The 19,082-nt window shown below is 43.2% G+C and overlaps 1 protein-coding gene across 1 annotated transcript in view; it reads right to left on the reverse strand.

Moving 5' to 3' along the window:
• Positions 1–10,165: 10,165 nt before the first annotated feature.
• The window catches only part of spata20 (spermatogenesis associated 20), a 338,661-nt gene continuing 329,744 nt past the window's right edge, over positions 10,166–19,082 (reverse strand). Inside the window, exon 16 of the mRNA XM_055654097.1 lies at positions 10,166–11,517. Within this exon, the coding sequence (XP_055510072.1) occupies positions 11,347–11,517 (171 nt within the window). The 3' untranslated portion in view covers positions 10,166–11,346. The remainder of the gene's footprint in view (positions 11,518–19,082) is intronic.

Here is a 19,082-nt window from a genome sequence, read left to right on the forward strand (position 1 = left end):
ATAAATGTCCATTGATTGAACATTGATTGGTTGATGATTGAACCCAAGAGTATGAGCATTAAATTATGCCACTCCTCAGGTCTGCTTTACACCTTCCTTCCTTCCTTCCTTCCTTATCTTTGGCCTTTGTTCCAATCAGCTGCCTATCAAATCCCCCCTCCCTCACCTGTGTCGACCTATTACCTGTCGCGCAGATCCTGCCTCACCCCCTTTCCAGCTTTCTCCTCCCCTCCTACAATCACTGAAGAAGGGTCTCCACCCAAAACGTTACCTATCCGGGTTCTCCAAGGATGCTGCCTAACCTGCTGAGTTACTCCAGCACTTTATGTCCTGCTAAAGAAAAAATAAATGTTGGATAGAGACCACAGCATTTGTTGAAAATTGAAATAAAGAAGATATCTGGACATGCTCAGCAGGTTGGGCAACACCTCTGGAGAGAGGAAAAACTGAGCTGATTCCAATTCACCTGTACCATCAATGTGGCACAATGAGTAACTCTCAGCACAGAATGGTTTGAGGACAGGGAGGCTAGAGTGTTCTGGAAAAACTAGCTTAAAGGGTAAGTCAGTAAATCAGCCGTGACAGAGACTGGTGGAGATATTGCAATATCAGCAAAGGTATACTCCAGTCAGGAAGAAAGGCTCTCGAAGATGGATTTCAATGATTTATAAATCATTATTCATTGCACTGCAGAACAATGGCTCAAATATTTTATTCAGAGCTTGGCAATATTAAAATAAATGCAATAATACTTGCACACTGTGGGTAAATATTTGATTAAGCATCATACGAAGAGCTACCATATGATCAAATTCATATGATCCAATCTCCAGGAACACAAGGCACCACAGCTGGTAACCACAAGTATGAAGTGTCCTTAAATATCCGACAAGGCCATGAGCCACCCAATTTTCACTTGACTGTGCTAATGGATACCACTTCACAGCAGCCTTAAAGTATGCACCTTCGATCTACAAAAAGGTAATTAAAATTACGAACTGACTGATGGAGTAATGAAAGAGAAATAATGTGTATTAATCTTTAATTACCCATGAGTACATTAACAGCATAAAGGAATTGGAATTAATGCATATCTAAGCCGATGTGGAAGATTTCAACATAAAATTAATTTTCCCATCAAACAGAAACATTGGATAAAATGAGTTACATAGTTAATGCATACACATTACTTAGCTTCAACAGTTTGAAAATGTAAACACACGTTACATCTTGAAAACATTCCTATCAGGGCTTTGGTCAAAGTAGCTCCGTAGTTACTTTCTGCACATCAATCTTTCAATGGTGAGAAATGGAACACTCTTGTCCTTGGGAAACCAGCAAAAGCAATACGAAAGGAAAAAAATGTACGAGTATTTAATAATAGAGGGTGAGAAATACATTTATGAGGAATAATAATAATAATAATAATATATTTTATTGTCATTGCACATAAGTGCAACGAGATTTGGCATGCAGCTTCCATCCGATGTCATAACATAAATAACTAATAAAATTTAGATTTAGATACCCCGAGAACATGAATTGTAAAAAGAACAGTAAAATAGTCAAAACAGTTGTTTATATGCATGATTTGAGTGAATTTCAATGCGTTCTCATGTAAAACTACAGCTACAGGGGATTCTATAGTTAGGGAAAGCCGGCAAGTAAGTCTGCCGTTGCTGATGGGATCTCAAGAGTGGTTCGTTGCTTTCCACACTTGGCAGGCCATTTCCTACAAATTTGCTCTTCTTTTTCTCTCGGACTGTGGCTGCCCCAATTTTGCTCTTTAGCTCAATCCATGTACCCCCATTTAATAATAATTCCTGACTTTTTCATAACAGCGATATCCTTATTTAGAATTACTCCTTTTTTCTTACTCCATCCAGTTCTAAACAGCTGAAGGAGGATCAATGAGGGAACATATTTGCAACAAAGAGCATAATTCCATCAGATTTAGCTCAGTTATGGAAAAGGACAAATATACAGTGGGGTTCATGTTCCATGTTGGATAAAGCTAATTTTACTAGACTGAGAAATTATTTAGCAAAGATGGGATTACATGAAGGTAAATCAGTCTCACAACAGGATGCATTTAAGAAGAAAATTCAAAAGGGTTCATAGTAAACAATTTCTTACCACATTAGAGAAGAAGGTAAGGTGCGGAGGTGATAGGATAAGGCAAATAACTTTTATATCGCATGTTGAGAACTTAATCGAGCAGAACCCTAGAACAGTGTACAAGTGAAATTAAAAGGAAAATTAGGGAAACAGTTAGACAACATCTGTGAAAGTGGACAATGTGGGTAAGGTTCTTAGTAAAGAATACTTTGTGGTTGTTTGTCACAAAATGGAGTTGATCCCGAAAGTGGTAATTAAGAAGACCATAGAAACTAAATGAAGAATCTTGAAATCTTAAGCAAAATGCCAATTGCTGGAGAAACTCACTGGGTTAGACAGCATCTGTGGAAGGTTCCAGCAGATGACATTTTGGATATTTACCCTTCTTCTGACTCGTTGATCTTGTCAACTTGCTCGAGTTTTTTGAGAAGTTGGCAAAGGTGATTGATGAGGGTAGGGCAGTGAATGTTGTCTGCATGGATTTTAGTAAGGCATTTGATAGGAGGCTAATCCAGAAGATTAAAATGCACAGGATTAAGAGTGACTTGGTTGTATGGATTCAGAACTGGTTTACTGATAGAACATAGAGGGTTGTGGTGGAAGGACAATATTCAGGCTGGAATTATGTGACCAGTGGAGTTCCGCAGGGATCTGTGCTGCGATCTCTGTTGTTTGTGAGATACATCAATTAATTGTATGTGAACGTAAACGGGTTGCTTGGTGTGTTTGCAGATGACACTAAGATTGCTGGGGTTGCAGATTGTGAGGAAGACTGTCAAAGTATACAGCAGGATATAGATCAGTTACAGAAATAGTGGAGAAAAAGCAGATGGAGTTTAATCCGAGCAAGTGTGTAGGTGTTGCACTTTGGGAGGTCAAATGCCTCCCAGATTGTTGACCTTTACATGACCCTTAACAGCATTGATATATAGGATCTTGGTGTCCAAATCCATAACTCCCTGAATGTGGCAACACAAGTAGATACGTGGTAAAGAAGGCACTTGGTATGCTTACCTTCAATGGTCAAGGCATTGGGCATAAGAGTCAGGAAGTCATGATGCAGCTTTATAGGACTTTGGTTGGGCCACATTTGGAGTATAGTGTGCAGTTCTGGTCGCTCCATTACAGAAAGGATGTGAGGGATTTGGAAAGGGTGCAAAGGAATTTGGATGCCTGAATTATGGAGTGTTATTTACAGGGAGAGGTTGGACAGACTATTTTCCCTGGAATACCTGAGGTTGCAGGCAGACCTGATAGAAATATATAAAATGATGAGAGGCATTGATAGAGTAGACAGTCAGAACCATTTTTCCAGGATTATACACCAGAGTGCATAGGGTTAAGGTAAGAGGGGCAAAGTTGAAAGGAAATGCGCGGAGCCATTTTTTTTTACACAGAGGAAGGCGAGTGCCTGGAACACACTGCTGGGGGTTGCAGTGGAGGCAGATGCGAGAGAGGCATTTAGGAGACTTTTGGATAGACATGTGGATGTTCAGGGAATGGAGGGATATGGATTATGAGCAGGCGGATAAGAGTTTACCTTGATATCACGTTCAGCACTGACATTGTAGGTTGAAGGACTGTTCTGTACTATTCTATATTCTAAGGAGTATGTGTGGAATATTGTGTGTGATGAGCAGAGCTAGAGAGGAAGTACTAAAGGGGTTTATCATGTTTAAAAGTAGATAAACATCCTGGCTCAGATGAAATATATCCCAGACTGTTGAAATAAATAAAGAATGAAATGGTTGAAGCTTTGAATATAATTTCTTCAATCCTCCCTGGCTGTAGGAGTAGGGTCTGGGGATTACATGAACGGTAACAATAGATAGTTATTTATAAAGGTAGAGATAAAATGAGTAACTATAACCAGTTGGTTCACTTTCATTGGTGGACAAATTCCACGCGATACATACGCCTTCCAAATTACAGCATTGACTGTAATCTGAAAGTATACACTTAATCACAGATAAATGCTCAATTGAGTTTAATCAAGAATAGTTAACATGGATTTGTAAAGGAAAGTTTTGTTTGATTAATTTAATTGGATGTTTGAAGAGATAAGAAGGTAGGTTGATAAAGGCAGTATGTTTGACAAGCCGAACACATCAAAGGCTGATTATGAGGTAAAACCCCATGGAGTCAAAGGGAAAATTGGTCCCGTGCATTTTGCATATATTATTGATTTAGACTTAAATGTGATAAAGACGTTTGCAGATGACACAAAAACTATCCATGTGGCTGACAGCGAGGAGAAAAGTTTTAGCCTGCAGGAAGCTGTTGATGGCCTGGTCAGTTCACAAATCAGATGACATGACATTTAATCAGATAAGTGTGAACTAGTGCACTTGGGGAAAGTAGTGTGGGGAGGAAAAGTATAATGAATAGGATAGAGCAGGGGTGGAGAACATGTGACCTTAAGGCCGCATGTGGCCTTCTAGGCTATTAAGTGCGGCCTGTTGAATGAATCCAAACTTTGTAGAACAAATACTTTTATTTTTATTAATATGTTTTTTATTCGTCTTTTATTATGTTTTATTTAAATCTTAAAATGAACGTATTTAAAATACCAAAGAGTAAAAGAAGATTCAACGAAATAATTCTCCCCGACTGACGGCCACAATTAAAACATTAGTAAGTCATGAGGGCTATTTTATTAACCATATAACCATATAACAATTACAGCACGGAAACAGGCCATCTCGACCCTTCTAGTCCGTGCCGAACACATAATCTCCCCTAGTCCCATCTACCTGCGCTCAGACCATAACCCTCCATTCCCTTCCCATCCATATAACTATCCAATTTATTTTTAAATGATAAAAACGAACCTGCCTCCACCACCTTCACTGGAAGCTCATTCCACACAGCTACCACTGTCTGAGTAAAGAAGTTCCCCCTCATGTTACCCCTAAACTTCAGTCCCTTAATTCTCATGTCATGTCCCCTTGTTTGAATCTTCCCTACTCTCAGTGGGAAAAGCTTTTCCACATCAACTCTGTCTATCCCTCTCATCATTTTAAAAACCTCTATCAAGTCCCCCCTTAACCTTCTGCGCTCCTGCTAAACTCATGATTTAGTTCTAATGCAACTCTAGACTCTAGAAAGCAGTCACAACAAAGTCATTAAAAGGTTAGTTAACTTTAGAATTAACAATTGTTTTTCATTTTCTTGGTTAGTACATAGTAGTTAGATTTTTACAAAATAATGTACATTTTGAAGTATATCTAATTGAGTCAAGTCAAGTTTTATTCGTCACTTGCACATAAATGCAAGTGAAATTAATTTGCCAGCAGCAGTACAATAAAAAAACCTCATAATACACAATAAATATTTATACAAACATCCACCACAGCATTCATCACTGTGGTGGAAGGCACAAAAATTGGCCAATCCTCCTTCATTTTCTCCCGTGGTCGGGACCTCAACCCTCCGCAGTCGCCGCTGCGGGTTCTTGGTTCCTTGGTCCTCCAAAATATTCCAAATGGAATTTAAACTGGAGGTGGTGAAGGGAGGGCTTAAGCCAGAAAGGGTTATTAGGAAGATAGAGCTACTTTAAATTTAGTTGCATCTGGACGGGTAACTATAGTTGGGTGGAGATCATTCCATGCTTTAATTGGGCGGGGGAAGAACGAATTGCTGTATACATCTGTCTTTGTAGCTGGGATCACAAATTGGATCGAATGCCCTCGTCTGCTCCTAATTGGTTTGGGTTTGGTGTAGGTCTTGCAGTCTATGTCGAGTAGACCATTTAACATTTTGTAAAAACAGGTCAAACGGTGAGCTTCATGTCTGTCTTGGAGAGGGTTCCACCCCAGAGAATTCAGAAGTTTGGTGACACTCGCTTCTCTATCATAGGTGTTAGTAACAAATCAAGCTGCCTGTCTTTGGACACGTTCGATGGAACAAATGTTTTTATTTGTGGATGGGTCCCATGCTGCAACTGCGTAGTCCAAATGAGGTCTAACGAGGGTGAAGTATAGCTTCTCCTTGACAGAAGTTGAACAATGATGAAAGTTGCGCCTCAGAAAGTTTAGGACACCTGTTGCTTTCACCGTTGCATGATGAGTCTGACCATTCCAACGCAGATCATTCTGCAATTTGATGCCAAGATACTTGGTTTGTTTGGATTCTTCAAGGGTGGCACCAAGTATATTGTAAGATGTTTCGCCTGGATTCCTCTTTCTGGTGACACGCATAGTTTCACATTTGGAAGGGTTGAACTGCATGCCCCATTGTTGTGACCACTCAACCATAGTATCGAGATCCTTTTGGAGAGCATCTTCATCATGTGGGCGTCCAGATGTTCAGACAAGGTAAGTCCAGATAAGTCCTGAATCGGTGCCTCCCCACCGGAGATCGCGGCTTCAAGTTGGTGTAGGCCGCAGTCGAAGATTTAAAGTCCCTGCCGCGCCACAGCCAGAAGCACCGCAGACTACAGGGCCGGTGGTTGGAGCTCCTCTCCAGGGATCCCCGGCGAGGGACCCCGCACGGGATGGTAAGTCGTGAAGTCAAGTCAAGCCACTTTTATTTCTATAGCACATTTAAAAAGCAACTCTCGTTGGCCAAAGTGCTTTACATTGGTGGAGGTACTAACGTTATACAACATTGGTTCATTGGGAAGTCCATGCCGCGCCCACGGTAGAAGTTGTCTGCGGGCCGGCGGTCGGAGCTCTTCTCCTTCCGAGTCCCCAACGAGGGATCCCAGGCCCAGGACGCCGCAAGCTGGAGCTCTGCAGGCCGCGGCTTCTAGCTGCCGCGGGCCAGTGAATGGAACGCTCCCCTCCGGCGAGGGCTCGCCTGCTCCTCGACGAAAGAGTCCTTGCTGCGCCCACTGCTGAAGCTGAAGGCCCGCGCGCGTCTCCGGGCAAGGGTACACCAATCCTTGCTGTTAGGCCACGGGGGAGGCGACATGGTAAAAGTCGCCTCTCTGTGGAGGAGGCGACCAAAGCGTTTTCCCCCTTACCCCCCCACATCACCCCCCACACAAGACACACAGGAGACATTAAAAACACACTAAAAAAAGAAAAAAAAGTAGAAAAAACTAACACGCTGTTGGCAGGGCTGCCAGCGACTCTGTTTCTTCAATGAGTTTCTTCGATGCTGCCTTATTAGATTACAGCTAATTTAATGCGGCATTCCAACATAAAAAGGTTCCCCACCCCTGGGATAAAGAGATCTTGGCGTATAAACCCATAGAGATAATAGGACATCTGGTCAATACGGCAATGAGTTCCAGATCACATACATTCATCATTTATAAAGATATTCTCCCTGTTCTTCCTCTATCATTTGCCCATCACTTTAAATATGTTCTCTGATGAACCATTCAGTGATGAGAACAGTCTCTGAACCCAACATGATCTTGTAAATCTATTCAACCTTTCCTCAGACTTTGTTCATGACTACAAGTAATCTGGTTTAATCTTGTAGATTGAAATCCGTCTCTCTGAAACTCTTCAAGTGAAACTTTCTAGGATGTTCACATCCTCCCTGAAGGATTAGCAATTTTTATAAGGAGCTTGTAGTTTGTGGTGTCCACCATGTTTCAGCCGCTGGGTCTTGGGGACAAGGACTGTTCTCTCTTACCTGATTATTATTCATACTCTGGTCCATCTGGAGTTTAGTGAAGTATATCATCAAGGACAGCAAGACAACATTCCTAAGTCTGCACCTTCTAGGCTGCCCTGTGGTATGTTACGTGGAGGACTGTAATCTACCTCATGCTTTAAACTTCATTAAGGAAGGCTAGCAGAAGATAGAGAAGAACGTAGCTCAGAAGCCAGGCAGGTATAAAAAGGGTCAGTGTTGAAATCATGTTCTTCTGGTATTCATTGACTAAGATATAATTGCAGCAGTCATGCATGCCTGAACTACCCACTGAAGCCATAGTTGATCCTACCTACAGTTGCCATTGCAAGCTGATCAATATCAATCAATGAAGCTAAGCATGAGTGCTAAACATCTGCACCAAATGAATATTCTTCAGCCATCCGTGGAAGCCTGAAACAGATGCAGTGAACACTCCATCAATGTGACACGGAATCTCGGCATTTAGCAGCTGAATACTCTGAATGTGATAATGTATTGATGAAAGTCGGAGACAGGATAATCAAAAGCACCTGGTTTCATGGCACCTTTATGCCCACAAGATTCATGAAGTGCAGTCAAGTGCAGTTGGACAGCAGGGTGATAATTAAAGTTTAAGCATCTGGCAATGGAGCATCACGTACACACTCGGCTCTCTCAATGCTGATAACAGCATGAACGTTTAGCAAGATAGGGGGAAGGGTTTAATAGGAATCTGAGGGGTAACTTTTTCACACAAAGTGTGGGTGTATGGAACGAGCTGCCAGAGGAGGTAGTTGAGGGCTTGAGGCAGGGATCATTGCAATGCTTAAGAAACAATTAGACACTACATGGATAGGACAGGTTTAGAGAGATAGGGGCTAAAGGCAGGCAGGGTAGATAGGACATCTTAGTTGGCATGGGCAAGTTGGGCCAAAGGGACTGTTTCAAACCTGAATTACTCTATGACTAAGTGACCTTCTTGAGCTAATCTGGATAGACTGACTCCTCGTTGATTATGAACACTATATATATATTTGAGGAATATTTTCCCAAAGTGAGGCATAGTACAAGGATTTAAATTTCTGCCCTCTGGCAGACAATTTTTCATGACACAAGATGCCAATTAATACATCACTATACTGTTGTGCACCAAATGGAACTCATGGAGACTGCAGGCCAGTGGATTCCCTCAGGGTTCTGTGTTGTCTTTCATCCTGCAATAAGGCAGCTGTGAAGTTACAGTTGAGACTGCATCATTCCTCAAGATGGTGCACATCAAGACTTTTTTCTAAACCATTGATATATTGCATCTTTCAGTGATTTTATAACACGTACTGGAAGGGGGAACACATTGAAGAGACTAGTTAAAGGATCTGTGCATTGTAATGTGAACAAGCAATCTCACCACAAGCAAGCAAGCAGCTAGTGACCATGGTTAGAGGACAATGATTGCAAACAATTAGCCACTATACCCAATGGAGTAGACAACAGCCTCATCTAACCCTGACTAATTGTGAGAGACCAGAAGCTTAATCATCCACAGTCAACATCACAAAGCCTTTTTTCAGGCGACTGCCGGGGTGTCGCCTGTATAGTCGTGAGTAGTCTCCTAGGTCACCCAAATAGTCGTAGTGTTTTTCTGGTCGCCACTGGATTTTGAAATGATCAAAACTTTTCGGCGACAGTCGCCGACCGTGGGCTTGTCGTAGTTTGTCTTCTCCTGATGCTATCGTAGGTTGTCGCCAGGATGGCGTAGGTTGTCGCCAGGTACTGATTTCAGTGAATTCCATTGTCATAGTCGCCGGAGGTCGCCTAGAAAATCGTCTAAGTGGGACAGGCCTATTAGTCCAGTCGCCGTTTTTTTGGCGACCTGCTACAACTATGACAGCCGCCTAAAAAATCGCCAAGTGGGACAGGCCCTTAATTCTCTCTTGAAAGCATCCTGAGAATTGGCCTCCACTGCCTTCTGAGGCAGAGAATTCTACAGATTCACAACTCTCTGGGTGGGATTATAGATGGTAAGTTTCCTTCCTGAATGAGTGAATCGGTTAATTATATGCACCTGTCTGCCATCTTCACGCACACTTTGACCAATACTAACCTTTTAATTCTAGATAGATTGAAAGGAATTGAAATTCTTAACATGCCATGGTGAGATAGGAATTGAAGTTCAAAGGATTACCAGTCCAATAATGGGTAACGAGCTGTCCCTTCCATTCCCTAAAGAGTTGTATTTGTTACGAAAACCGGATGTATTAATGGTAAATGAGTAAAATATAGATAATTGATGTGCGTTAATGAAGGAGAAAAAGATTCAGCCTCAGGCAGCTGCTTAATCAATTAACATACCTCATCTGTCAGGAGTACTTTTGCAGGCATTTAAAGAATCAAAAGTTATCAACGTAGTTGTGAAATACCTTACAGATAATGTCAGAAAGGAAATTCACTAATTCCAAAGAAATCAACAGAGAAAATCCACAGGGAAATTGTGTTTATTTGCAGCTCATCTTAGGGTAATTGTTCTTTTCAAAGGCATTACATTGTTTATTGCTTTAATCACCACCCTGAGTTTGTTTCAGTTTTGGAAATCATGAGAGATACATTACATTGACCCAACAATTTAAAAGAAAAGTCATTCTCCACTAACGAGGCATTTGAATTTGATGTTCAATTTACATCCACAGGAAGAATCACAGCCAATTCATCAGTGGGGATGTGGTCTGGGTCCCCACGTGGTAATTCATATATTCATTATCTTCAGTGCTGACTAAGGAGAATAATGATGGTGCCAGGGATTGGAGCACTGTGCAAATGGAAGAAGAATCGCGACCGACAATCCAAGTTACACACTAACTGTGGCGTTGAGTAAAGGAAAATGGAAATAGTTTGAGGAAATCTACATTTTTTTCACACGGGGCAGAGAATATTGCTTGCTTCATGGGTGGATGTGCCTCAGGGAGTTCTGGTGGAATGTGCATCACTGCTACAGATGGGATTCAGCTTGGAGAACCATGTTGAAAGAGTGGAAAATGTGTCTGCCATAGGCTATTGTACCGGCTTCTAGGATGGTAAAGCACTTTTGCAATCTCAGGGCAGCTCAAAGCACTTTAAATCCACTGATGTATATTTGGTCTGCAGGCACTAGCATGGAGAGACAAATTGCACATGGCAAGCTCCATATACAATGATGATACAACTCCATATACAATCTTTTTTTAATATTGGGTAACAGATTAATGTTGGGAGAACTCCCTATTTTTCATTGAAATAATCCCATGGGATCTTTTACACTAATTCTGAGGGAAGATAATGAGTGCTTTTAACAGCCCATGCATAATATGGCACCTCCAGCACTCCCTCAAATACAAGCAGGCCAAGTTATACTTGCATATATCTTTCTAAAGATTAGCTCTGCCAAGTTGCTCAATTATCAGCTCCATGAAATATTGTAAGGATAAAATAAAAATTAGTATTGGTGACATGAGATGCTTTATGCTATCACACTAAACTCTTCCCACATTAAGATCATCTCTGCATTAACAAAATATTACACTCAAGAGTAAGCAGAGCGTAAACATACCATATTCACAGGAATTTATAGCAAGCGATTTGCCTGTGGTTGCTCCATACTTTTTTTTTTGCTGATTTACTGTCACATTATTTAATGAGTAAAGTTTTGAGCTCGGCGGCTTTGGTAACCGGTAGAGAGCAGCTGAAGTTCTGACAAATGTAGGCTGTAGCTTTGCCATCTTTCAATTCCAGCGTAGACAGGAACGGCAGTGTCTTGTACAAGAAGCTCTCAGAGTTCCCATCTGCCAAAAGTAATATCTAATGGGAGAAAAGTAGACCTTCATTAGAACTAACAATGGACACAACACATTACACAAAAAGACAATGGAAATCAAAGCTAATGATTTTCTTGGAATACGAGCACCAGAGATAATGTTTATTTTGCCATCCTTGGCTACCTCGCAGCAATTAAGATTCAACTATGTGGTATAAATCACATCAAGGTATCTTTAATAACATTTTTAATTGTCAGCATAAAATTACCAGAAATAAATTCAGTTTCACAAGCTGTATGGGAAATTAAAAGGGGATGGTCACCTTGTCAGGATTGTACGATAGACATCCAAATAGTCAACGGGAATTAGAGGATCATATACGCTGGGAGATTGCAGAAAGCTGCAAGAATAAAAGAGCTGTCATAATAGGGGATTTCAGCTGCCTAATATAACTGGTACTGCCATGGTGCCAAGGGCTTAAATGGGCTAGCATTTGTCAAGTTAGTTCAAGATAGTTTCCTCAGACAATATACAGGTGACCCTACAAGCGGGAGGATGTCACTACGCACAGGAATCATTGCAGTGAAGATGACAGTGAGGGTACTGCCAGGCTCATAGGCCTGAGCTGTAGGGAAAGGTTGGACAGGCTAGGACTTTATTCCTTTGAGTACAGGAGACCGAGAGCTGAACATTAGAGGTACATAAAATCATGAGGAACATAAATAGGGTAGATGCAGTCTTTTTTTCTAATGTCGAGGAATAAAGAACTAGATGGCATTGGTTTAACATGAGAAGGTGGCACGAATATGGAACAAACTATCAGAAATAGTGGTAGAGGTGGGTACAATAACATTTGAAAGGTATTTGGACAGGTACGTGGAAAGGGAAGCTTTAGAGAGACAGATAAAATGTGCAAAAATGGGATCTGTTCAGATGGGGCATATTGGTCGACATGGTTACATTTGACTGAAGGGCCTGTTTCCAGGCTGTATGACTCATCGTGGTCATGGTCAATCAATTTCAACCTCAAACCTCTGGTTGTTGGTCCAGAACCATAACCAGCAGATTACCTACAGTAACTCACTGATGGCTCATTTCTGAAATGGGTCATGTTAACATAATCATGTATACTAGAAGGGTAATATATACAATTGTGTATATATCATGCTGATGTGACCATACCCTTTGCAACACCATCCATCAACAACTAACAACCCCCACAACTGCTCTTCTTATAGCATTATCCCATCTCATCACAAGCTTTAAAACATCCTCCCTTTGGTACCATGCAGGGTCTCAAGCACTGCAGTCAGGTGCAATAATTTGTATTAGTTTGAATTCAGTATTTGCTATTCAGACGTAGCCTTCTCTTCAATGGGAAGGTCAGTGGTGGGCAAATTAATGGAAAGGGTACTTAGAGATAATATATATAAGCATCTGGATAAACAGGATCTGATTAGGAACAGTCAACATGGATTTGTGCCTGGAAGGTCATGTTTGACTAATCTTCTTGAATTTTTTGAAGAGGTTACTCGGGAAATTGATGAGGGTAAAGCAGTGGATGTTGTGTATATATGGATTTCAGTAAGGCCTTTGACAAGGTTCCTCACGGAAGGTTGGTTAAGAAGGTTCAATTGTTGGGTATTAATGGTGGAGTAGCAAGATGGATTCAACAGTGGCTGAATGGGAGATGCCAGAGAGTAATGGTGGATGGTTGTTTGTCAGGTTGGAGGCCAGTGACTAGTGGGGTGCCACAGGGATCTGTGTTGGGTCCACTGTTGTTTGTCATGTACATCAATGATCTGGATGATGGTGTGGTAAATTGGATTAGTAAGTATGCAGATGATACTAAGATAGGTGGGGTTGTGGATAATGAAGTAGATTTTCAGTCTACAGAGAGATTTATGCCAGTTGGAAGAGTGGGCTGAAAGATGGCAGATGGAGTTTAATGCTGATAAGTGTGAGGTGCTACATCTTGGCAGGACAAATCAAAATAGGACGTACATGGTAAATGGTAGGGAATTGAAGAATGCAGGTGAACAGAGGGATCTGGGAATAACTGTGCACAGTTCCCCAAAAGTGGAATCTCATGTAGATAGGGTGGTAAAGAAAGCTTTTGGTGTGCTGGCCTTTATAAATCAGAGCATTGAGTATAGAAGTTGGGATGTAATGTTAAAATTGTACAAGGCATTGGTGAGGCCAATTCTGGAGTATGATGTACAATTTTGGTCGCCTAATTATAGGAAGGATGTCAACAAAATAGAGAGAGTACAGAGGAGATTTACTAGAATGTTGCCTGGGTTTCAGCAACTAAGTTACAGAGAAAGGTTGAACAAGTTAGGGCTTTATTCTTTGGAGCGCAGAAGGTTAAGGGGGGACTTCATAGAGGTCTTTAAAATGATGAGAGGGATAGACAGAGTTGACGTGGATAAGCTTTTCCCACTGAGAGTAGGGAAGATTCAAACAAGGGGACATGACTTGAGAATTAAGGGACAGATGTTTAGGGGTAACATGAGGGGGAACATCTTTACTCAGAGAGTGGTGGCTGTGTGGAATGACTTCCAGTGAAGGTGGTGGAGGCAGGTTCGTTTTTATCATTTAAAAATAAATTGGATAGTTATATTGACGGGAAAGGAATGGAGGGTTATGGTCTGAGCGCAGGTATATGGGACTAGGGGAGAATACGTGTTCGGCACGGACTAGAAGGGTCGAGATGGCCCGTTTCCGTGCTGTAATTGTTATATGGTTATATATTGGTCACTTTGCTGAACTCCTGTGATCAGTCCACAGATTTGATGTAATTTACTGCCTGGTTCTTGACATCTAATCTATTTTGGTCTTTCACACCATTCATATGGTTTAATGAAAGCTTGTGAGACATTATGTCCTTCAATTAAGCACATTATAATTCTCAGGATTCAGATAAATAATGTTGCAATCACAGCGCCCAATTTTTCAATTAACAGATGCTGCTAATAACTTACTCATTCAACAATTTCCTGCTTTGAACTCTCACACATTTTCTCCTTTTCTCTCTCCTCTCTTTCTATTTCTTGTTTAGAATCTATTAGAACATATCTTTTTCCATTTCTAATAAAACTTGAAACATTTAACTATTTTCCCTGAGTATTTCTCAGACTTTCTCTTCATATTTCAAATTTCTGGAAATTGCAGGAACTCTTGTTTCACATTATGTACTATGGGATTGCTCCATTACTACATGATATGGTGATAGTGATCTATAATATAGCCAGAAAATGTGGACTTAAACAGCAAAACAGTTCTCCCTCATCAGCAAATCAGGAGCGCAAGTAGGAAATTGTTTGGATGGTGAACATCAATTCCCATCCACTTAAGTGCTATATTTTCTTTATCAGTCAGCCACTTCAGGCCAATTGAGTGAAGCAGGGGAACTGACAGATGGCAGAGGCTGGACAATGTGCACAAGTAGCAGACTAGAAATAGCTCATAGATTAATCCCAATCAGCCTGACAGTAAGAATAAAACAATTCTGATGTCTGCATTTGCTTCTACCCTTCCTCATTGACATGCATTGATAAAAGCCATCTGAGAGACAGAGCACTGTTATCAGTGATTCAGAATATGGTAAGTAATTGGGGCCAGCCACAGCTAGTCCCCCTGTGGGGTGAATTTTGACAGCTGATATTTAAGAGGCTGGCAATAAGTCATGAACTCCTGCAGAGCTAAGCCATCGGTTAATGGACTTGCTGCAGCATTCCCCCATCGCAAGGTGAGAGTTCAAAATCTGGGGGATGAAGCACCTCATCTTGATTGACTATTGAGTGCAATTAAGGAAGGTACTTATTTACTTTAAAGTTCTGCTCAGAAGGCCATTGGAGTTCTAATTATCACTGGAGGCACAATATGCATGTATTAATTAGTCTCCAATCATCTGAGTTTGCCGTGTCTCAAACAGGTAAAATAGCTTTATATTAAACAAAAGCAAACAGGGAACAATTGGGATGGTAGATTTTAGAAATTTAACATATTTTAACTGTTCCTGCTGGATATGAGGTGAGCTAAAAGCTCTTCCAGCCAAGTCAACAGTAGCAAAGGACGTTTTAATAAAGTGACTTGAAAGAGGGAGTCGGAGAATCAATTATTTCATCCCCAAAATATCTCCTATTATGCAGAGGCTGATTCAACAGTGCAAGAGAGGTTCTGGTGGATCTGTTGGATACAAGGGGGGTGGGCAGGGGGGGACAAAACCTCGAGGGTAGAGGTGTACTCGGCCTCATCCTGGCAAATGAAACTGTGCAGGTGGTGGAGATATTGTTGGTGAACACTTTGGGTACAGGGGCCATAATTCTGCACGTTTCAGGACTGTGCTGGAAACAGATAAGATTGGTCATCAAGTCAAGGTCTTAAATTGGGGGAATGCTTATTTCAATAGCATAAGGCAGAAGCTGGGAGAAGTAAACTGGGCCCCCAATGCCTGTGGGTGAAACAATATCTAAAACATTGGAATATTTTCAAAGTATTAGGAGGAGATCATGCCAGAATGCTCTGATAATGGTGAAAGACAAAGGTGGCAGGATTATGGATTTTTGGAAGACAAAAGATATTGAAGAGAAGATATTCAGGGGAGAAAAATGTGTGACTGATGTACAAAAATTAAATCAAAGGAACCTTGTGTGGCATATTGAGGTTCTGGGAAAGAATTTAGAAAAATTAAGAGGCCAATAAGGAGCCATGAAATTGGCGGGAAAGATGAAAGATAATTTCAGGACATTTCACATGTATGTAAGAATCAAGAGGGAAGCCAGGGAGAGATTGGGTCTCTTCAGAGACCAAAGTGATAATCTTTACGTGGAGCCAGTGGATGTGGGGTAGAGGGAACTTGGTAGTCTAAAGCATGAAGGAGGAGGTGTTCGATATATTGGAACACATAATGGTTGATGAATCTCTATAGCCAAATGAGTTTCTTTCCTAAATGCTGTGGGAAGCAAGGGTAGGGACAGCTGGGGCCTGATGGAAATGTTTGTATCTTATTTGGCCACAGGTCAGCTATCGACTAATGTTACTTAAGAACGGAAGCGGGGATAAGCCAGGAAACTACAGGCTGGCGTGCCTTACTTTGGTGGTAGGTACGTTAATGGGAAAATGTCTAAGAAAAAGCATTCCTAGAATTTGGAAAGACAGGATCTGCTTTTCAAGATTGTCAGGGACAGTCAGCATAGCTATGTGCAGGGGAATTCCCATCTCAATAGTTTGAGTTTTTGAGGCGATAACTAAGACAACCCATAAAGGCTGGTGGTTAAATATTGTCTATATAGTCTTGAGCAAGCCATTTGATAAGGTCCCACATGGTAGGCACGTCCAGAAAGTTAAGGCACATGGTGTGGCGGCTCCTAAGGGTCATGCCATTATACTGCCGAACCCCTCGGCACAGGAGTGGTGCAGTCCGGAGGCGGCCCTCAGCCAGAGGGTTTAAAAGGCAGGGTTTGGGTGCCATCGTCCTCTGGTTTCGTCTTCCCTTCAACCGGGAGGAATACAATAAAGGTGCTTCTCAAACACTGGACTTCGTGCCTCCTTTTGAGACCCACGCACCACATTGGTGACCCCGACGCTCCATTGGCGTCATGATGGAGACACGACAAAGCCCTACCTCCTCACACGCCAGCCCGGCCCGGGCTCTAGACGCAGTCGCCGTTAAGCTGCCCAACTTCTGGACCACCCGGCCGCTCATCTGGTTCCAGCAGGCGGAGGCCCAGTTCAACCTGCAGGGCATCGCGGTCGATGCCACCCGCTTCTATTACCTGGTGGGAGCCCTCGACCAGGAGCAGCAGGGAACGCCCTCCTCCACCCTTCAACGCCTTCGCGAGCGAGTTGGCAGGCTCGCACCCGTCCCGACGTCCCGCCATGGGACATTTCGCCCACACGTGCCATTGGCCCTCACGGACTGCCCGTATGTTTTCCTGCGCCGTGATGCCCACTGGACGCCACTCCAGAGGCCGTATGAGGGCCTGTTCCGGGTGCTGGAACACGGGCAGTCGACTTTTGTCCTGGACATGGGGGGCCGGCCGGAGGCCGTGTCGATTGACCGTTTAAAGCCGGCGCACCTGGACATTGACCAGCTGGTTGCCCAACCTCGGCCCCGAGGGCGTCCCCCTCACGACTCCCTCCACCTGTCACTCCACCTGTCCTCCCGCCGGTCCCTCGACCTGTCCCTCCACCTACGCCCCCGCAAGCCCCGGGATCTGCTGACTTCCGCACGCAGGCCGGCCGGGTCGTGCGCCGGCAGGTGCGTTTGGTGCCACTGGTTCTGGGGGGGGGGAGGGGGGGGGGGGTCCTGTGGCGGCTCCGAAGGGACGTGCCATTATACTGCCGAACCCCTCGGCACAGGAGTGGTGCAGTCCGGAGGCGGCCCTCAGCCGGAGGGTTTAAAAGGCAGGGTTTGGGTGCCATCTTCCTCTGGTTTTGTCTTCCCTTCAACCGGGAGGAATATAATAAAGGTGCTTCTCAAACACTGGACTTCGTGCCTCCTTTTGAGACCCACGCACCACAATGGTAGCAAAAGCAAAATGAATAATTAGGTCTGTACCGACAACGTCACTACCCATAAACAAATAAAGACCTTCCCTAATCAGAAGGCGTGGATGAGCAGAGAGGTCAGACTCTTGCTGAAGGCTCGCGATGCTGCTTTTAGATCTGGCGACGCTGAGGGATACAGCTCATCCAGGGCCAACGTGAAAAAGGGAATCAGGAACACTAAACTCAAATACAAACGCAGATTGAGGAGCATTTTCATAACAACTCCGACCCCAGACGCATGTGGCAATGCATTAAGTCCATTGCCGACTACCATAAAGTTAACACCCCCCCCCCAGACAACGCCTCCCTTCCTGACGAGCTGAACCACTTCTATGCTCGTTTTGACCGGGACAACAAAATACCAGCCATCAAAACTACCCCCCCCCCCCCGAACGAACAACCCCTCAGTTTTTCCACCTCTGCTGTACAAGGCGCACTGAGCAGAGTAAATGAGCACAAAGCTGCCAGCCCCGATGGCATCCCCGGGTGTGTGCTCAGGGCATGTGCTGGACAACTATCCCTGGTCTTCACTGACATTTTCAACATGTCACTGGCCCAGGGTGTCGTCCCTACTTGCCTCAAGACCTCAACCATTATGCCAGTGCCCAAACAGTCAGCTTCAGGGAGTCTCAACGACTTCCGCCCAGTGGCACTCACCCCTGTCATCGCAAAGTGCTTTGAGCGGCTGATCTTGGCTCACCTCAAAGCCAGCCTCCCCCCCACACTGGACCCCCACCAGTTTGCCAACAGGCCTACAGAGGACGCCATATCTTCGGCCCTACACTCTGCCCTGACCCACCTGGACAACAACAACTCCTACATCAGGTTGTTGTTCATCGATTTCAGCTCCGCCTTTAACACTGTCATCCCCGCCAGCTTGATCACCAAACTCAGCGGACTTGGCATCACCACCTCCCTGTGCAATTGGACACTGGATTTTCTCACCAACAGACCACAGTCCGTTAGGATCAACAACCTCACCTCCTCCACTCTAACACTGAACACCAGCGTGCCACAGGGCTGTGTGCTCAGCCCTCTCCTCTACTCCCTCTT

The sequence above is a fragment of the Leucoraja erinacea genome, chromosome 23 (genome assembly GCF_028641065.1).
Source record: "Leucoraja erinacea ecotype New England chromosome 23, Leri_hhj_1, whole genome shotgun sequence".
In the NCBI taxonomy this organism is placed as follows: domain Eukaryota; kingdom Metazoa; phylum Chordata; class Chondrichthyes; order Rajiformes; family Rajidae; genus Leucoraja; species Leucoraja erinaceus.